The sequence below is a fragment of the mitochondrial genome of Manihot esculenta (assembly GCF_001659605.2).
Source record: "Manihot esculenta mitochondrion, complete genome".
Taxonomy (NCBI): Eukaryota; Viridiplantae; Streptophyta; class Magnoliopsida; order Malpighiales; family Euphorbiaceae; genus Manihot; species Manihot esculenta.
Window position 1 is genome coordinate 586,622 of NC_045136.1, and position 20,797 is coordinate 607,418.

General features: G+C 42.9%; 2 protein-coding genes across 2 annotated transcripts; both read left to right on the forward strand.

Moving 5' to 3' along the window:
• The first annotated feature begins 241 nt into the window (after positions 1-241).
• On the forward strand, positions 242-1,300 carry rps4 (ribosomal protein S4). Its single transcript is given in 1 exon segment — positions 242-1,300. A coding segment is annotated over 1 exon segment (1,059 nt).
• Positions 1,301-1,948: 648 nt separating this feature from the next.
• Positions 1,949-2,566, forward strand: nad6 (NADH dehydrogenase subunit 6). Its single transcript has one exon. The coding sequence runs from the start codon at positions 1,949-1,951 to the stop codon at positions 2,564-2,566; it is 618 nt and encodes a 205-aa protein (YP_009709941.1).
• Positions 2,567-20,797: the final 18,231 nt, after the last annotated feature.

The window sequence follows — 20,797 nt, forward strand, 5'->3', positions numbered from 1 at the left end:
AGGCTGCTTTTAGGTATGAAAGATGATCTTAATTATAAATTTCATAAGAGAAGCAAGAGAGGTAGATGAAAGGTGTGCGAGTTGCTTGATTGCTTTTGTAGTTCTCTTTATTTGTCGAGATGGGCTTAGTGTTCCGGAGAAATGAAAAGCTTATTTGATTGTTATATCATTCTTTATCGGGGGTTTTGACAGAATTGGGTTCGACTCCCATAGCCTCCATGTGGCGAAAAAGACTGATTCAACGAGATATGCCTTGCCTGCATTAAGATTTAAAACTTGTCGTCTACTTTCAGGAAATGTTCGGAAGAGAGAACTTACAATAATACAACGCCGCATTCTCCGAAGATTGAGGAAGAAGAAGATATCTATTAAGAGAAAGATTTATCCGAGAGAAAATCTTAACAGTTACATCCAATCACAAACTACACGAAAGTTGCCCCTTTTTCATGGGGATTTACCCATCACAGAGATGCACAGAGGAACAGAACGAACTTCATATATCCCTTTTCTACTTAATCCAGAAACAAGATCGGACGTTATTCCGGTTCGTCTCCATTTTTGTGAAACTATTCCTCAAGCAAGGCAGCCGATAAGTCATCGAAGGGTTTGTGTGAATAATGGAATGGTAAGCATTACTCATTTGAAAGTGTCCCACGGTGATATAATATCTTTTCAAGAAAATGACGCAAGAATCCGCGGTGAAGAAATAAGGAGATCTTTCTATATCGAAATATCAGTTGAAAAAATCATAGGCAAATTCCTGGATCACCCGGTAAGAATGTGGAGAAGAACCAAAACAGAATGGTTCCACCTACTCAAAACTAAGAGGGGATGCCGCCTACTACTAAAATCCCGGTTTTTGCAACAGTTGCGTTCTTCTATGCAAGAAGAAGACTTAGAAAGAACAAAGAAGTTTGGATCCGAAAAAGTATGCTTAGGCAGTTCCTTCGCTGAGCACAACAGAATGAAGAGAAATTTGTATCATTTCAAATCCCTATTCTTATCGAAGAAAAGGAACGAGAAAAACCGAAATCTTCCTACTCGAATAAGAAGTCCTATAGTTTACAACTCTTCTTTATATAGTAATTCGATCTATTGCTCCGCATCCCCCTATCAGTTTACTATGAAGAGAAGAATCAAAAGGATCGAACTACCTACTCATTATTCGGAGGTGAATCATAGAACACTAAAAGCTGTGGTATCTTATGGACCGAACATAGGTCATATCCCTCACGACATAAGATTGAAAGATTTAAACCTTCCTCTTCGGAGCGGAAACGGACGTGGCCAAAACATATAAAGATCGGCGTAGTCGCTCATAGGGACATATCTATCCGGATAGAGGATAGTCTAGATCGATTCATAGATAGATTTCTATCCATATAGATAGGTATCCCCGTGGATAGAGATAAAGATAGGGATCCATCTAGTCACTATTTCCATTTTTTTTCTTAATTCTGATTGATTGCCTTTTTTTTGACGAAAAGTTTTAAATCTTAATGCAGGCAAGGTGAAATGAATTTCAATTATTACTTGCTGGGTCGGAGCGTAGACGAGCGAGCAGAGCCCAGGAAACAGGGAAGCCCGTCATAGAGCAGTCGACTAGAAGTAGAAGACTGATGGCCTGAGAGAAAGCGGCCTCTCTCGGGAAAGATGGCCAAATTTCTCTTCTTTCTTTTTGATTTCGGGTTTCTTTCTTTTTTCAGGGGCCCAGAACGCTAAAGGGGAGAAGCAAACCGAACCTCTAATCGACCTGGACACATAAAAAATTCTCGGCGTCGAGAGAGATTTGAGATTCCGTAAGTAACTCAGTGAGTGCTTTCTAAGAAGGGCTTGGTTTGGAAAAAGAAAATGAAATACGAACAACCGCGCTGGTCGTAATAGATCGACTTTCATGCAAGTTCTTGCTCCAGTATGAAAGTTCCATTTCAGGGAAGGACGACGTACCATGATACTTTCTGTTTTGTCGAGCCCTGCTTTGGTCTCTGGTTTGATGGTTGCACGTGCTAAAAATCCGGTACATTCCGTTTTGTTTCCCATCCTAGTCTTTCGCGATACTTCAGGTTTACTTCTTTTGTTAGGTCTCGACTTCTCCGCTATGATCTTCCCAGTAGTTTATATAGGAGCTATAGCCGTTTTGTTCCTATTCGTTGTTATGATGTTCCATATTCAAATAGCGGAGATTCACGAAGAAGTCTTGCGCTATTTACCAGTGAGTGGTATTATTGGACTGATCCTTTGGTGGGAAATGTTCTTCATTTTAGATAATGAAACCATTCCATTACTACCAACCCAAAGAAATACGACCTCTCTGAGATATACAGTTTATGCCGGAAAGGTACGAAGTTGGACTAATTTGGAAACATTGGGCAATTTACTTTATACCTACTATTTCGTCTGGTTTTTGGTTCCTAGTCTTATTTTATTAGTAGCCATGATTGGGGCTATAGTACTTACTATGCATAGGACTACTAAGGTGAAAAGACAGGATATATTTCGACGAAATGCTATTGATTTTAGGAGGACTATAATGAGGAGGACGACAGACCCACTCACGATCTACTAAAGGGAAAGTAGCTTGATTGGTTCGAATCCAATTCGTGAGATGGCAGTGATCGGTCATGGTATCCATAGCGTTACTTCTTTTTCGGCCAATTCTAAGAAAGAGAAATCCCGAAAAATCCGTCAATAAATGACGAACCCCATTATACAGATGATAGGACAGGGATTAAATTACTTTGATAGGTGCCGAGAATAAAATAAGGAACCACTTTCTATCAGATTAAGAAAGAGCATCCAAGAAATCATTACTCATTGCAGCTACAGCCGTAGCCTATTCGTTAACTGGATCTCCTACCTACACTTTTAGGTTAAGGAAGGTTGTATTGAAGACACCACACTTAAGAAAAAAGCATATGACTTCCTTTGAGGAGAAGCCAATTGTTAAAGCTTGAAAGCATAGTCCATATAGTCTTCCGAAAAAGCCTTCTTTTCGTGCTCGCTTTCGAGGTACTCGCTCTTAGACTTCCACTTCCCCCACAGATCTGTTATCTAGCTCGAGTGTCTTCCTCCCTCTCCTGTCAAACCTTTTCTTGCAAACAGCCTATTCTTCTATCCCACGGAGTTATTCCCCGAAGGGAAAGCTTCCTTGAACCTGGTCCGGATTAGCCACTTAGCCACCTCCTATGCGCTTACTATGAGGACTTCCTACAACAAAGGCTACTCCCCACCTAACCTGGCTCTGCTACCACTTGTCACGGCCTTAGTTAGCACTCTGCTTGCTAAGGAAAGCGTGCGGCACCTGGTGCATTTCCCACGGGTGTCCTAAAGTTCCTCCACCGAATTGTAGTACGGAATCATCTCCAAAGATCTCGGTCAAAGCAGGCATATGCCAAACGTGAATACCCCCCGAAGCGACGGGCAGAACACCTGGCAGAGAGACCCAATCTTGAGTGAAATAAAGACCGCGGCTTCGATCTTTTTCAAGAAAATCATCACGTAGTAAATCAACAAAGCCTAAAGTGATCTCTCTTTCCCCTTCAAGTTTACCTACTACTGTACCAGAGTGAATAGGATCTCCACCAGACAAACGTAAGGCTTTAGCTAGTACACGAAAGTGCATACCATGATTCTTCTGTCTATCGATAACTGCATGCATTGCACGATGGATATGAAGAAGTAGACCATTATCTCGGCAATAATGAGCCAAGCTAGTCTTTGCAGTGAATCCCCCTGTAGTCATGCATTATGATAGGAAGGCCCAATTATTCTCGGGTAAATACAGCTCTTTTGATCATTTCTTCGCATGTACCTGCAGTAGCATTCAAGTAAAGTAATGCCCTTTGATTTCACCTGTTTCAGCCTGTGCTTTCTAAATTGCTTCGGCACAAAATAAGAAACGGTCTCTCCAACGCATAAATGGTTGGGAGTTCACATTCTCATCATCTTTGGTAAAATCAAGTCCACCACGTAGACATTCATAAACCGCTCTACCGTAGTTCTTAGCGGATAACCCCCATTTTGGTTTAATAGTACAGCCCAATAGGGGACGACCCTACTTGTTCAATTTCTCTCTTTCAACTTGGATGCCATGAGGCGGGCCTTGTAAAGTTTTAGTATAAGAAGGAGGGATTCGCAGATCCTCTAGGCGTAGAGCGCGCAGGGCTTTGAACCCATTTCATTTGTAGGTACCACAGAAAGCTAATGGGATTAGAATGAAAATGGAGGAATAGCACGATTATTTATTTAAGGGGCAGCTGAGGCATCCTAACAGATGATGAGACTAGGGAAAACTTGAAGTGTCGACCATCTTGTTCCAGAGGTCGATCATATCATTAAGCACTTTATCTCATTTATCAAGAAGTACAGCTAATAGTACGGTAAACAGGAGCAATATGGTATGCAATAGGGCTTACAACTCTTCCAATATCTGTCCACGTCCCTTGCTTCTTCATTCTTCCTCGCTCACTAGTAAGCGCTTTCAACTCTTCTTTTCATCTCTTCACTCCCCAAAGGATTTCACTACCATTCTCATTTTCTGCACTCCGGGCTGATAATAAATTATACATCCAGAGTCTGATAGAATGCGTTATATGGCACTTTAAGCCAATCAACGTAGGATCTATCATCAAAGGTCTGAAAACGCAGAAATTGAGCGAAAATAATGCCCTGTGGCAAGTCCCTGAGAAGGAAGTTCCAAGACCGAGGCTCTAACAAGACCTCCACCTCTCTCTCTTGCCCCTTAGGCTATGCGAATGTTGAGACCCTCACTAGAGCTAATGCTACTACTGTGAACTTTTGGAAGCTATTGTGTAAGCCGCCCTGACTTCTTCTCATCAAAAGCGGGAGTGGGATTGAGTAAGCGCTTTCAGGCAAATGCTTAGAAAAGAGAATCCCGGGGTTCAGTTGCGGGGGGCTTAGAACTCTTATCCAACCCAGGAAGCAGTGGAATAAGCGGAACAGGTACTATAACCATCATTCTCTCCGAACGGCTCTGAATTCGTCTTTTTGATTGCAAACCATCGGAAGATTGTGTTTAATCGGAAGTCAATTTAACTCAATTTCACATTGAGCATATGATGCTTTATCTAAGTCAACTCAAAACTTGAATAGCCCTTTCTTACGCAAATACCAGTTTTCCAATCTCTATTACCTATGCTATTTCAGCATGACTAGTTTAAAAGCTAAATCAGTTAAGGGCTAAACATGAAATGCTAAATAGCTTTCTCTTGGGCTTTGCCCTTTTCTCTTTTAAGGCTATTCCATCCCACTCTCACGTGGGCAGGAGCTACTTTCTTCTCTCTTTCTTTCCTTCGCCTTCGATTGGCTTTGTGTCATGTGTCAAGCCGACTTTCTTATAAAGATGGGTGAAGTAGAATTATCCCAAAGAAAAAAGTGTGATTTGCCTTTAGGAGGCCTCTAAAGAAGAACTGGCCTCGCGTCAGATATTGGTTGCGCGGATCGGCGGCTTGCAACATCACATCTGGAACGACCGATCTATGAATCTAAAGCTTTACGCGTAGAAAGACGTCCAGAAAGCTTGAATAAGATTGTTTCATTTTTCTACGAAAAAGAAAGATTTCTGAATTCTGAAATAGTCTTTCACTCATGCATTTCCTTTGCAGCAAGAAGAAGACATTGTTGATGCAGTTGCGCACATTTATTCGTCGAGATTGGGTTGGTCTTTCTTTTATGGAAAGGGTATCTTCCTCATTGGGGTCCCCGAAACTCTCATTTTGATAAGCCAAGGTATAGTCAAAAAGAACAACTTTGAATTGTCTGGAACCCCTTTCTATAGCTTCTAGCTAAGCTGTGACCTTCTTCCTTTGGGATATTAAGTATAATAATAACTCATTGTACAACCATCTTGGCTATATCATTTCCCGCCCCAACCACCCATATGAGTGAACAGATAAAGAGAGTGAGTTGGCGTACCAAAAATGGAATGGAATTACTTTAAAAACCTTACTCTGCCTCTCGAAATGCTCTTTCACAATGTGATTCAATTGTATCAAAATTATTACGCATAGCTATATCCTCTCCATTGGGTGAGAAGGGAAGACCAAGCTTCCAAGTCCGTAGTGGAAGAACAATCTTATACGCCATTCATCAAATCATTCCATTTAAGTTGAAATGAGTAATGCATCGGATGGTGAATACCGGAGTCACATTGAAATTTGAATTTCATAGTAGATTATCCGCCCCTTCTCGTTAAGCTAAGCAAAAGATTCAAGATCATAGATCCAGATTCTGCTCCTCGAATTGTATTTGCTCTTGCCTATTATATCAAGTCATGTCATTCTGGTCTTCCTACCTTTAGTTCTCTATCGAAATCACAAGCAGAGGGGATAAATTTTCGGACTATGACACTTTGGCAATTTTAGCATCTTTCTGTTGTCAAAACCAATGTTTTGACCTACCCTATGGGGAATTGCACCGACCAGTCACCTGCTCTGCTTAGTTTTATTAGTTTTAAGAATATCTGGAAGGAGGAAAGGGCTAATAACCCATATTACAGTCTTATTCCAAAGCATGCTCTAGAAGTGCTACATTAGAGTAGAGTAGCGCTCCATATCTCCTCCATTCAAAAGGAACTTCGAGGGACTGATGGAAACCGAACTGAATATATTGTCACATGTGAATCTTCAAGAAACTGCGACATAGCCAGATGGAGAAGAATTATATCTAGGAAGATATCCTCCCTCCAAAAGAGACTACAACTCCAATGGATCTCAAACCGCCTATGCACTATGTTCGCTTGGCTGGGAAGGGCTTAGCACTACACTAGAACTTCAACAATTTGAGAAGATTCTAATCTAGTTGCTTTGTTAAAAGCAGGGGATGAGCTTAGGATTGCTGTAAAGTAACTCACAGGATTAATTCATCTTTCTCACTGGCGGGCTTGCCTAAGTAAGAGAATAGACTGCTGTAAAGAGCCTGCTTGAAAACTCATTTGCTTAACTCATCTAATGTATTAAAATAGAATGTTTGAAAATGAGCTGGCTGGGCAGGAATCAATCCTATTATTTGAATATCTTCCCAACCTTTGCTTCCAAGCCCGGCCATTGGCGATGAGATAAAGGCTATTCCACGGAAAAGCTACTCTGGTGGTCCAGAACCAGAAAGTAGGCCTTACGAGGGCGCCCTAGCTAGATTCACTCACGGATTTGATTTGAACGAGGAAAGTAGGTCTTTTTGGCTTAAGATTATACTAATAGCCATCCATTTGAATCGTGCAACTTTATAAATAAGGTTTACTCCGCTTTTTTATAGTAAAAGTATAGAGTGCGAGAGGTTTACCCGGCTAATTCAATCTTTCTTCGATACCGACATTCTAAGATAGAGAGGCGACCAACGGGAGGCAGAGGATTCAACTGCTTCATCCCGTCATAAAGATTTAAGGGTCAAGAAGCTGAATAGAGAGCCAATCATGCGGTTTGTTCTCGTCAGACATAATGTTCTTTGAAACAGGAGATGTGCCCTCGTGAGCTCGTATCCATGTCAAGCCCTAGATCAATTACTTGGATTGGATGAATTCCTTTAGGAGGAAAAAAGAGAAAGGAAAAGGCAAAGTCACCTTATTCTAGGGGTATGGCGATAGACCTGCAACCACATTCACTTAGTCTTCTTCCCTTACTATCAGTCTCAAAGGAATAAAAAAGGAAGTTCAGGTCAGGGCATGAAGCTACAGGTTCTATTTGCGGTCGTGAGACAGAGGTCAGAGGCAACTTGTTATATGGGTAGCCGTGCGTGTTAATGGATCTTCTTCTATACTAGTAGTAGCAGGTTTTGAATATCAGTTTAATCAGTTATAGATTTCCGAGTAGAGCAGGGGAAGGCAATTCTCACAGAGGAGCGAGTAGATAGAGCCGGGTTATGCTATCCTTACAAGCCCTCAGGGAATTTAATAAGCTTTCACTGAATAATCTATCTCTCCGGAGTAAGTTGATTTAGCACTAGGCACAGAGGTTCATCGCAAATAATACTGGACATGCCGATGAGTGTGATTTCGTACATCATCAAAATAGCGATATAGAAGGTTGGCTGGAATAGGAGTCTTCCGGAATTGTTGAACCATTTGCACAGAAAGGCCAACTCTTAACTAGGCTAGCGAAGGAAATTAGGAAACCTCTTGCCCGCATCGATTTAAAATGCTGCAAAGGCTTTAGGAGCAGGGCCTGGAACTTAAACTGGGACTTATGCCTGTTTTTCTTTCTTTTTCTCTCGGGACTGTGTTAAGTCAATAAGCTTTCCACTCTCTTCATGAAAGATTCCCTAATAGCCAAGTTACTTGCTCTCCATGGCTAAGATAACTAAGTTAGCTCTTTCTTTCTTATCTAGTAGCATACCGGGATGGAACTACCAGTGTAATCCAGGAGACTGAAAAGGGGTGGATTCATCAACAGCAACTACCTATTGTCTTTCATAAAAGAATGGACTCCCGGACCATCCAATCTTCACTCGCTTAGTCTGAGTAGGTGCCCCTTTGGCTGCTCTAATTCCTGGCATCTGAAAACAAACCCTTCCTTGCCAAGACATTACTACTACACTAACCATAGAAAGAGGGTGACACAAAAGCAGCTACACTATAAAGGTTTTACTCAAGACAGCCTCTAAGTTAAGAGGTTAACTCTAGGCCTACGGTTCATTGTTAAGGCTTTAATCTTTTTCTTTATTTGCTCGCCTTCCCGCCTTGAACTCTATTGTTTTTAGCATGCCACCCAAAGACTTACCAATGCAATAGCTTACCGTAAACCCTAATCCCTGAATGAAGACTTCACTGTAAGCCAATCCTTCACAGAGGAAGCAAACTTTAGAATAAATTGTTCATAACGAGAGCGTTGTATGGTATGTAACAAAGTATGTAACAATTCATTAAAGCTATATAATTTCTGAATAACCTTATTCATCATGTGAAACTCACTAAGTATGTTATAGAGATCTTTTATATTCATAGAGGCTAGAAATCTTGGCACGAGTAAACCTTCATTTACTAATATATCCTCATGCGTTAGAATATATTTCAACAAATCACTGTTGATTTGAAAGGCCTGTCCCTGCAGCTTGTTCATTACATCGCATAGATCATCTATGTGATTATCCCCTCTGGGAATAGAAATAGAAATATCATCAATCTCATCCTCATCGGTACTTAAGAGACGGTAAGTATCATAGATATCCCTTCTTTGATCACTTATTAAGTAACCCCCTGATAGATCAGACAGCTTTATTGGGCTTTGACCCGGCTGGCAGGAAATCGTCCAATCTAGAGGTTGGCATACCATTGGAAGGTTGACCTTGAGAGGGAGTAATGAGATATTCAAATTTCAGAATACGTAGAAATGGGTTGGAATATAGTAAACTTTTTTCTTATTATTCGATCGATGAGGCAAATCACTGATTAAGGTGATCAAACCTCTCTCCTCCATGAATTGAACTAAGCCGATACCGAAGGGATAGATAATCGAAGATTTCGAGTTCAACCTCTCCTTACCAGACAGATGCACTTTTTTAAGTTCAGGAGTGGACATAGAAATAGATTGATTTTTCCTCCGGAATTGAAATAATGATACTTCTTTACGGACACACCTTTCTAATACTGAAACCAAAGAAGAAAGACGAATTAATAATTAATTTATTTTCTCTAAGTGGGTTAAAAACCACACCCAGTACATGAACTATTAATGCCTCAATCGTATATTCACCGAACTCTGAAAGCAATTCAATATCATCCTTTGAGAGTTCCATATTCATCAGGTAATCCCTAGCACTTTCATTCTTTTCCCTAAATAAATTAATTAGCTCGGGTGCTATTTTGAATATTGATTCTTCATCGAAGAAGAGAGTCAGGTCCTCAATTTCCATTTCAATCTTACGTAATTCTTCATTCCTTAATGGGAAGCTAGCCTTCGAATTATTCAATATATCGAAGACAACCGGTTCCACTAATTTACTATCACTCTCTTGTTCACACATCTTAGAACTTTTAAAACAATGTTGATAATCTTACCCGCTAAAATAAGAGTAAGCTGTTTGGCGGATGCAGCAAACCAGACTTCTATCAATGTGAGCGAACCGCTTCGCAAGGGGCGCGAACGAATAGACTGAAATTGTCTGGTTCCATATCTATCCAATCTGAAGAAGATTCGCCGCATATAGGAAGAGGAGATCTTAACCCCTTGGCCAATGAAGAGATCAGCCTTCTGGGGGGGAGAAGCCACGCTTTGCTGTTGATGGTCATATCGAAAAAGGGTTTAATAACTGATGTTGGAAGGGTTTGTCTCCGGTCTTGTTTTCCTAACTAAGATTCCATTCTTCAAAACAGAAGGCCGGCCAGCCCATAGGTTATTTATAAACCACAATAGACGAGGTCTTCTGAGCTCCCTTTGAGACTAATTCGAAGAAGAAGATTCCGTATCATGAGGATAGTCCCACCGGGTGAATCAATTCTTATCCTTCCCCTCCCACCGCCAAACGAAAGGAAATCGGTCAGGCCTAGCGCTTAAGGCTTCTAGCTCCTCTCCTGTTGATTTAATTTGTCACCTCGCATCTTTCGTTTGACTTTCAACTATGCAAATAATAAATAGGCGGGGCTTATCATAAGTTAAAGAAAGAGGCTTCTTCCTACCGTACTCGATCTTTGGATCAATGTCCCATTCACCGCCCCTGTTCTCGGTTGCTCCCCTGGAGGGCACTCTAGAGCAAGGTTTGAAGGCGTTCGGCCTTGTCCACCCTTTCCGCTAAGTATCCCGCTCTTACCTTGAGTAGACAACACAAAGAAGGTAGCCATTTCACCATGAGGGAATGTCCCATACCATCCCAAGTAGTAAGTGACAACATGCCCAATCGGTCACTCGTTTGCTTCTACCAAGCCCACAAGCTTGAGTCTTCAACCAAGACTCGTTGTTCACTTGCCAATTGCATCACCAACTGGTCAAGTGCTCAGCCCATCAAGGCCTCTGCCAGAAGCGAAAGTTTCAACCGAAAATGGCTTATCAAACTCAGGTAACTTCAGCATCGGCTCAATCACCATCGCCATCTTCAACCCGTCAAAAGCCTTTTGACAAGCTTCAGACTAGTTCTAAGACCGAGCCTTCTTCGGCGGATCTGTCAAAGCCTTGCCTCTTTCCTTCTGCCGAATCATCAGAGACATGGAAAAACATTACTGTAATGAATGAAAAGCTTGGCTTGTCGAGTGATAGGGGTGATGAGTAGAGCTCCCAGACAGCGAGCAAAAGAGCTCGCCTTAGATACATCTATTAGCACTTCACGAGTGCATTAGTTGTGGAAGGAGCCCGCTTACCCACTCTCCCTCCTCCCCCATTCCTAGGGGCCTCATCTGCTCCGGTGAAGAGAGAGATTACTGAAAAAGCAATTTGCTTTTTGACCTCTCCTTGTTTATTGTTTAGTTTAGTTCAGCAGCTACATGGGGCCTATACCTATGTCAGAAAAAGAAGTTCGCTAGCTTATTTATTCTTCTTCCTTCCCTTTTTTCTTTATCACTGACCTATATTTAAAAACACTCCATGTTGGGATAGAGATTCCGCTAAAGCTAAACTTCAAAGAATTGCGCCAAGAAAGACCGAAATTGCTGGAATTCTGCTTGTCTGTTCCAGTGGGTCAAATGGGGGTTGGGGAAGTAATTCTTTTGCGATGTTGTTGAGAGGCTCCCCACAATCACATGGATTCAAGACTTGTGAATGTGTGGTACATATCTTAGACACAAAGGTGTCTTTTCTTTTGCAACCTGACACAATAGATCTGGATTCGGTGAGAACAAATAGCCACTGGATTGTAAAGCAGAGACTCTGGGGCTAAAGCCCACTAGATTGAAAATCCGAGCATTGCACATAAAACTAAAACGAAGCGAAGAACACTCACTCCACATAAAATCAAAAGAGCACTTCTCTTATTGGTAGACGAGGTTTTTTTTAATCCAAAGGATTAGGCGGACATCGAAAGCATAACGCTTGGCTACAAACCATTTGAAGAAAAGGCCACATCGAATTAGGAGAATTGAAGCTAGGAATGAAGATAGAACACTCTTTCCATTTCCAAGCCAAGGAGTGAACCTCTGGCCGAGACATGATGTACTTGAAAGGGTCTGCCCTAGAGATCCACTTTTTTTTGTGCTCCAACAGAGAATGCCTGAGCTTTTGTAAAGCGAACATGAGAGCTAGACATGATGTTTTCTCTATTGGAGTGTACTTGAATTCTACTCCAACAGGGTTCCGGCTCAAGTAGTCTAGTGCGTTCTCCTTACCTTGCTCATTGCGCTGGGCGAGGAGAGTACCCAAGAAAGCGTCTAACGCCGTGATATATAACAGCAATGGCTTGCCTTTTGTTCGGGCTCATGAGGACTGGGGCTTTCATAAGATATGCTTTGATGCTTCCGAAAACATTCTGGCAAGCTTGATAAAATTCCTATTATAGAATGGCGGACACCCCCCTGCGAGGATCTCCTCAGGAAAGAACAAGTCAACGCTTCTAGCTGCGTCCGGGTTAAGCTCCGAGGAACCAGATAAGAGTAGTGCCCAATTCTTAGGAACCAGTATACCGCACCCAATTGGACAGCCGGGGGATGAACCGGCCTAAACAGCCCCGGGTGGTGGTGGTCTTCAGGGGCAGTCGGTGATGAGGAGCCTAGCAGCCGAGTTAGATCCCAAGAACAACTGGGCGTCCCCTTAGCTAGCAGGTATGGTACCGGTTAAAGTAAGTAGGAGGATGAACCACCCCATACTTCTGTAGATAGCTTCGACGACCCTAGGTTTTTTTCCTCAGTCTCATTCGAAAGCGATTCAGTCAGCTTGATGAGCTCTAACTTATGAGCTTGCTGCTTATGGATCAATGCTGAGACCATGCACAGGATCTTTTCGTCGGCAGTGCTCTGGAGGGGTTTTGTCCTTGACCCGACCGACTAAGACTGAGACGGCCGATGGATATAGGTGCGAAGGAGTGGGCACCTGTACTTTATTTTGAAACGCCTAGCGTAGGTGAGATTCCTTTAGTTGAGTCCCTTAGCCCAATCCTTAACGCTTCCAAACATCATGTTCTTTCGGATGGAGTCGAGGAATCCCAGTCATGTTAGCAAGGTCATGTTACCAAGGGAGCTCCTTCTAAGGCGGGAACTTGGGCAGATTCCTGGTGAAGGCTTGCATTCATTTCTGTCTCATTTTCAGGTAGAGTGTACCTGGCCCCTATAGGAACCCCCTGATCTGATGGGGGGAATTCCTATGAAAGAGGCTCACTTGGAAGGAGCGATATCTAGCAAGTCTTCCGTGAGTGAATGGTCTCATCCAGTCCGCGAGTCAATCCTATCAGCCGATCAGCCTAATACTTAAGGACTGAGTTTCCTTTCTTCCTTCCTCAGGTCATGTGTAATAGCCGGAGGGCAGAATTCGTATCTGTCTGTCTGCAGTTCGTATGTAGGTATGTCCAGTGGTCCAGCCAGCGTAGGCTACTCTTTTTCTGTTAGTCCATCCAGTCGGTCAGTTGATAGTTTGATCGAGGGCATGAAGGCTAAGGTACCTTCCTAAACTGAGATTTCAATCTAAAAAGTGTTTTCAAAGCCCTTTTTTTTTGGCTTCAAGGATGTCCCGTCTAGTGGGAGAAGTGGTTCAAAGCGAGAGTCTTTCGGGTCTATACCCATAGCCCTTGCCCTTCTTTTGGTACAGTGTAAGAGTCCCGGGCGGAATTCCTTTCTATCTATCATCCCGTACTCTCATTCCAACTTCTCTTAGTCAGTCTTTCTTTTGATTCTGTCCTATCTTTCGTAGATCGACTTTCTTTTTCTTTCTCACCTACTCTTTTGTAAATGATAGAAATTCATCCAAGAAGGAGATTTTTTAGAAGTTGGGAGTGGGGATTGCGTTTGCCCTGTATAAGAAGATTATTTCCTAAAAAGGTACGAGTTGATTGACTTACAGCTGATTAAGATGAACCACCGGTAGCTCTATAGCCTACCAAAACCTTACTTCGAAGACTTGAGGAATTCCTCCTTGAAAGGGGAAATATGCCGGGGATTTTTGGCTTAATCCTTCTACTTATCCCAGTTCGGCTAACACGAGGAAAGTCTCTTTTTCTATTGAGCCGGGGCCAGGTCCTCAAACTACTGACTTTCCGGCAAAAACCGGTTGCGGATTCAACCTCGGCTTCACTTTTCACTATTAATGAATTCCAGAAAATCCTGCATCCGTAAATCGCCTAGTAGTGATTTGCACCTTTTCGAGAAATGGATCGCGAATCAGAAGGTTGAGATGAGGAAACTCCTTTTGCTCATGCTAATGCGTCTGCTACTTTTAAAGATTCGATACGTGCAACTCTTTATTAATTAATTAAAAATTGGCATTCTCCGATCGGCCTAATCTCGTAAGATATGGCTATGTCCCTGAGACTAATGCAGAGGAACGAATCCTTCAAGGATAGGATGCCGCAGCTTTATACGTACGAGGAGATCCATACGTGTAGCGAGAGGAAGAAAGGGTGGATATAAGATTCATTTAGAAAAGAAAGATTTTCCTCTTTCTTGAGACGCTTTTAGCTAGGGATAGGAATAGGAGCGTAATTCTTTTTCTGAGATAGAAAGCTTTTTTAATCCGCAATAGGGGACCAAGCCATAGCTTTCTAGGCGTTCATACACTCAAGCAAGCCCTTTCTACTAACCATTGGGCTCGGGAATGGGGTGCCGCATTTTTCTTTTTAGAGGGGGCTTTGGTAGTCAACTGTTAAGGCTCTTTGTCTTTCATCTGCTAGGTTGAGGAACGTAGTGGATATAAGACTTGAGTAGCTAAATTGAATGAGGGGCCTAGCTTGCTTTCTTATAACCTTCGAGGCTTTGAGATGTAGTTGACTTGAAGCCTAAACTTGCTTTCCTTCGATTCTCCTGTTTTAGGCGACAGGTTGCGGTGAGACAAGAGAGAGGGAATAAGGAAATTGAACGGCACGGATTTCATAAGATAGGTGTAGAGGAGTCTAGCAAAGCGATAGGAAAAAAAGGGCCTTTCGGCTATGTTTACTTTGTCATCAAGGGGCGGAGCGAAGTAACTAGGCGGAGATGCAGGATCGCTGTAAGTAATTTATCATAGAAGAGAATCTTATCATTTTTAGAGAGTCTGATTCCCCTTTGTTCAAGTCCGAGGTCGTGTCTCCTTAGCTAGGGCGCCGAAGTTAGTAAATCACGAATACGAGTTAGACTGGACCTTTACGAAGGTCATGCTTTCTTTCGGGGCTCAAGCTTTCTAGTAGCTTTGACTGATAAGTGTAGGTTTCATAGACTCGACTGCCTTCTTACGGCTTTCAGTCACTCGAGTAAGTTCTTACGGGGCTATGTTGTAATTGAGTCAGACGGTAGACCGAGTTGGAGAGGAACGAAGACACTCGAGCAAAGCGAATAGGGGGGGGAGTTAGGACTTCTTCTTTATAAGCACAAAGACCCCTTTTACAAAGAAAAAGCCTCTAGAAAACAAAACAGATTCCCTTCGTCTATTAGAATCACAGGTAACGAGATCAAAGTTTTAAAGCTAACTAAGAGTACTCTTTCGAAGAGAATCCTCTTTAAGAGCAGGGGACAAAAGGGAAGACTGATCACAGAGATTCGTGGTCTGCTCCTGGGATTGGAAATCACGCTACTGGATCCCAGTTCTCAAGCTGAGACAAGCTATCTTAGGAAGAAGGGAAAGGCATAGCATAGCAGGGGTTGGAGTAAACATAAACATTTTTCTATTTTTTTCTCGGAATTCTCCTTTTCAAGAAAAAGCTAAATACTCAGGATCATCCGCGGAAAAGAAAAGTCTTGCCTAGCCTTCATACCCTCGATAAAAATCTTTAACCATTTCGCTCGACAACTGGGGCTTCGGCAGCTTATATCAGTTCCAGTGTATCGTAGCAGTCTGAATCTGAATGGTACGGCGTCGAAGCTCTCTCTATTAGAGGGAGAACGAAAGCTACTCGATGGAAGGAAGAAGACAGCAGGTGTGTGGTATAGCTCTTATCTGTAAGGCAATAAGAAGAGATAGGTATTAAGATTCAGTGTCGCTTTTCTGCTGTAGTCCGTCTGCTTTGCTGCTTTCTTACGCTAAGGCCAGCTGAGAAGCTTATCGCTAGACCTGGTGATTAGTCTAAAGTAAAGCGCGATTAGACTGTGAGGTGCAATGTCTGCCAATAGTTGTGCATTTTTAACTATTTATAGGATTCGACTAGCTTTTAGCTTCAAGTGGTTCAGTCTCTCCTTCAGGTCAGGAATTGGGTAAAACATTGGGGACAGGAGCACTATAAGAGGTCTTCTTTTGAGAAGAGCTAGAAACCCCCTGAGCCTATGTATGGAATGTAAAATAACCAACATGGGTCGGAAAAGAGGGCACCTAGAACGTCTTTTTACCGTCTTAGCCTGCCTTTTCAGCTACTTAATGACCGAGGGGGATCTCCTTGTTCTGCCTTGTTTTTTGAGCAAATAAGAGCTCGCATAGCTTCTATAATCTCCATCATCTTATCTAGCCTTCCTTCGGTACTTTTGTTAAGTTATGGCTTCTTTAGGGGAGATTTCGTCTTCGTTGGTTACAAAGACGTGTTCTGTTCTTGAGACTTCTGATGAGACGGTACGTGCCAAGTCTTCGGACTCATCGGAAGACGGGTCATCACCGGGTTCTGTTTGGCCTCCGGGATTGTCATATATGACAACCGATGTTGCTCGTGACACTGAAAATCCTTGGCTTTTTTTCCAACCTCGCCCTTGCTCGCGTTCGCCGAGATTCCGTTTCAAACTGAGCAAGAGGGGTGTCGGAATCGATTTCGGGGACCATTTTGCCCTTCTTTTTCCGCCTTACCCACCTTGTTAACTGTTACAGCGGAAACCTTCAAATCAGAAGAAATTTCCTCTTTGGCTTTGAAGCTACAGCTACCTTTAAAAAAAAGCTGCTACAACGCGCGGTTGCTATTAGCTTATTTATTTACTTGACTTGAGGAATAGGCATAGGCGGGATAGGGATGGGTCTTTGCTTTAGCATAGGGCTAAAAAGAAGCTCTATAAGCTTAATTTAAGTACCCGTAACCCCACCCCTTAGTTCCTCTTCTTTACCATAGGTAGGGGGCGGCTTTGATTTGAAGCTATAGAAACAAAAAGGCTACTTACTAGCTTTGCGATAGGAGCTTGCGCGTGGGCCCAAGCTCTATAGGAAATAAAATAGCAAGCATAGGCATCGCTGCGGCTACTCTTTTGCGTTAGGAGTTATGTTATTGTCGTTTAGTTTACTTTTATTTAGGAGTGAAAAGGAAGATCTTTATGAGATGAACGTAATCTATATCTCTCCTTTCTTTGGTTAGGAACAATTCAATAGCTTGCTTTAGGGGTCTTAACATCGAATCACACATAGCGAGCGGCTACTACTTTCTTTGCTGCTTCGCTTTAGGAACAAGAAGGTTGCTGTAGAACCACATAGCTTGCCCCGAAGCTATGGCATTAATAGGCAGGGCTTAGCGGTACAGTAGGCAAGCTGTTGAATCCTTCGCAAATGTTGCAACTACTTAAGGCCATTCGAGCGAGTCTCCTCAACATCAGAATGGAACTAGCCCAGCTTTTCTATCTCCATCCCTTCCAGTACTGAGTGATTTATTGCAGCAATAAGTTGCTGCATTCATTAAAAAAGTCTTTTTTCACGAGAAAGAAGAGGGTTGGTTTGACTTTTACGGACTGCTTGCTACGGCAGTTGGTCTCTCTCCTCGGCTGTTACCGACTTATACCTAGACTGTCCCTCTCTACCCTTTCACTAGAGGGGGTCTATCCCGATCCCGAGCTATATGAAGTATAGCTACCTTCGTACTTTCGTTCGAGTTATTTCATCTCTGTTCTCCTATACCCGTATCGTCTAAGGAGAAGGGAGAAGTACCGCCAGTTTAGGAAGAGTAGGATTCGATTCCTTTTTAGGGTGTTATCGAAAAGGGGAAATGAAAGTAGGGTATAAGGGTAGTATACTATCCATCAATGAAAGGCTACCTCTGTCTCTGGATATGCGTCAAACGAGCTCTACGGGGTGAACCATTTTCAAGCTTTTCAAGCAAAAAAAAGAGAAATCTAGCATGTCCTTTTTCCAATAAGGATTATAGCCAAAACCTTATCTATCAAAATGTCTTTAACAATAAAAAAAAGAGAAGGGGTCGCGGGAGGAGAAAGCTTGAAAAAGAAGGAGTGCCAGGCAAGTGAAAGTGAAAGTCAAATTTTAGCTGATTTCCAATTCTACTATATCGATTGTCTTTAGGGCCTGCCTATCAAAGATGAATCTTGATAATAGGCAACAGGAAGAAATGGTGTTGTTGATCCGTCCACCACCCCCTTACTAGATTAAAGGAATAAGGTTCCAGTCGTAATGGAAGGAATGGATCTATCTCTTACTGCCTCTTCAAGTGGGAGTGATGGCGGGTAGATCCAAGAAGCCATAAGCCGTTTTGCTCTCTTGCTTGCTTTCATGTACACGTCTTACCTCTCCTCCTTGCTGTAGGGATCGCCAGTAGAAAAGGCGGGTTGTTGAATTCATACACATCCCTCTTCATAGTTTAGGTCTTTTTCGAATTATAAATGATTCAAACCTATCGGCGCCCACCGCCAGTCCTTATTTTATTAGTAAGGGAATGAAGCCTGATCCTTTATTTCGATTGATCCCCGACCGGGTCTGAAGCCGCATAGATAATTAGCTATTGGAACGAGAATGAGGACGATGAACCTGGTCAGTAGGCACCATGGATCTCCATCTCTTACTCTCCCGATCTCCCTATGTTTGGTGGAGAGGAAAGTCGGGCAAAGATGATCCTGGTTGTAGCCTTCTTTTCTGATAGAGGGGAGTGAGAAAGAGTTCCATCCTTCATGAATGCATCAATTATCGTCCAGCCTAGTCGTCGGGGTTCATCTGGCAGTTCATTCGCCTCTTTTTCGGTATGAGAAAAACAAGCCCTCATTAATAGTGGGATATTTCTTATCCTAAGGAATAAGAAAAATAGGTCAATCAAAGCACTCATCTCCATCTTCCAGCCTTTCCTCTCCTACCAAAGGTGCTTACTCCGGGCATATGAGTTCTAGGTAAATCAATCGGGGGGCAACTCTTTTATGGCTTCTTCTGGCGGATGTTTCAAGGGAAACAGATCCAGATGCGGGACTCCTTTCAATCGGAGGAGAGAAAGCAGCAGAGAATCTTGCACCTCATCGGCACCAGACTCTTTCCAAACCTAAATACCAATCTTCCACTTCTCCTCCCTTTGAGAAAGATGCTGGGCGAAAAAGTAAATTCGTGGTAACCCGCTAAGGCGGTTGTTCATTCGCGGGTTTCGATTGGATAGCATATTGACCCCTATCTTATACCTCTGGGCTGGGTGCGTGGAACTATTCCTTCCAATGAAAACTCCACGGAGAATATCGGTGACCTCTAGCTTGCACTTTTGCTGCCTTCTCAAGCCAGTGCTTGCCTTTCCCCCGTCCAGGCACCCCATCAAGCACCTATATATCATGAGTAACCCCTTATATCGCACCTCTTCTTCGATCGGAACCCATACCCAACCTCTTCCCCAGTAAGATAGGGCAATTCATCCGCCCATTCCACTAGTTCTGATGCGTACTGCGCAAAAAGAGTCCTCTGGTCACCTTCTTATGGCCTGCGCTCCGGTTCACCTGTCTCAAGAAGTCTCGAGTCGAGGATTGGAACGGGTTACGCGGCTGCTCATCAATGTCTCTATTCGACTCCTCCATTCGCCTCGAGCACTGATACCCCGTTGGATACGGGTGAAATGCTTGAGCCGGGGGATATTCAATACGTTCTTCGCCCCCAACTCAAAATCCGATACCCCCAGCCCCGGACGTGCCCCCTTCATCAAAACCCCCCATCACCAGAAATCATTGAATACAGACGTGCGTAGTGGCCCGATTCTAGAGAAGCATAACTCCTTCCTTCGAATACAGCCTGCCATCAATCCTAATCTAATAGTCGGAACCCCTCCTCATCTATAAAGAGAAAGGTTTTTATTCCTTGATCCTTTAAATAAAGCCTTCTTATGCTCCATATGCCTATTATTCTTGGGTCACTTCTGGTTTCTCCGCTTTACTAATATAATATCAAGTAAAGGGGTTGCCTACCTCTCATTCGCCATCCATCCCTGACAACTATTCCTCTATGCCTTGAGGGTTCCAAACCTCCCTCGAGTCATCCCTCTACTAAAAAGCCGTAGGAAGATAGGTGGGTAATAATGTCTCTTATGCGGGGGTAAAGCCACTCTCCTTAAAGCATTAAACTCCTTCCTTGTTTGTGGTGCCCCCTCTATCCGAGTGGGAATGACTAGTGGATTAAAGCATTGAAACAGGTGGAGAAAGGGATTGAAAGTCACTACCAGGTTCATAAGACGAAGTGAAATCTGGTGCTGATGCTGATCCGGCATATTCATTCTTATCTGGAAAAATTTTGTTGGCTTGCGTCTGATTAGCTAGTTGGTGAGGATGACTCGTTCTCTCCACTCGCAGTTCGCAGGGCTCGCATTCGCTGATGGGCGGAGAGCAGCTGATAATCAAACCGATTGCCTGCCCAGCTCTAGAAGGTATTCCAAGGGGGATTTTCCAGTGTCAAGAGTGTCATGAGTGGGATAAGGAGTTGATAGAGCTTTCCCTCTAGTTGACAATACTTCTTATCTACAAACTGTTCCTAGTGTGGCATGCCTTCCTCGAATATGAATAAGTATTCGTGTAACGGCAAATAAAGCCGCGAAGGCGTGCCCTTGTTCTTTTTTGGAAGGGGTTGCACTGTAAACAAAGTGATTGGTTAGACCAAAA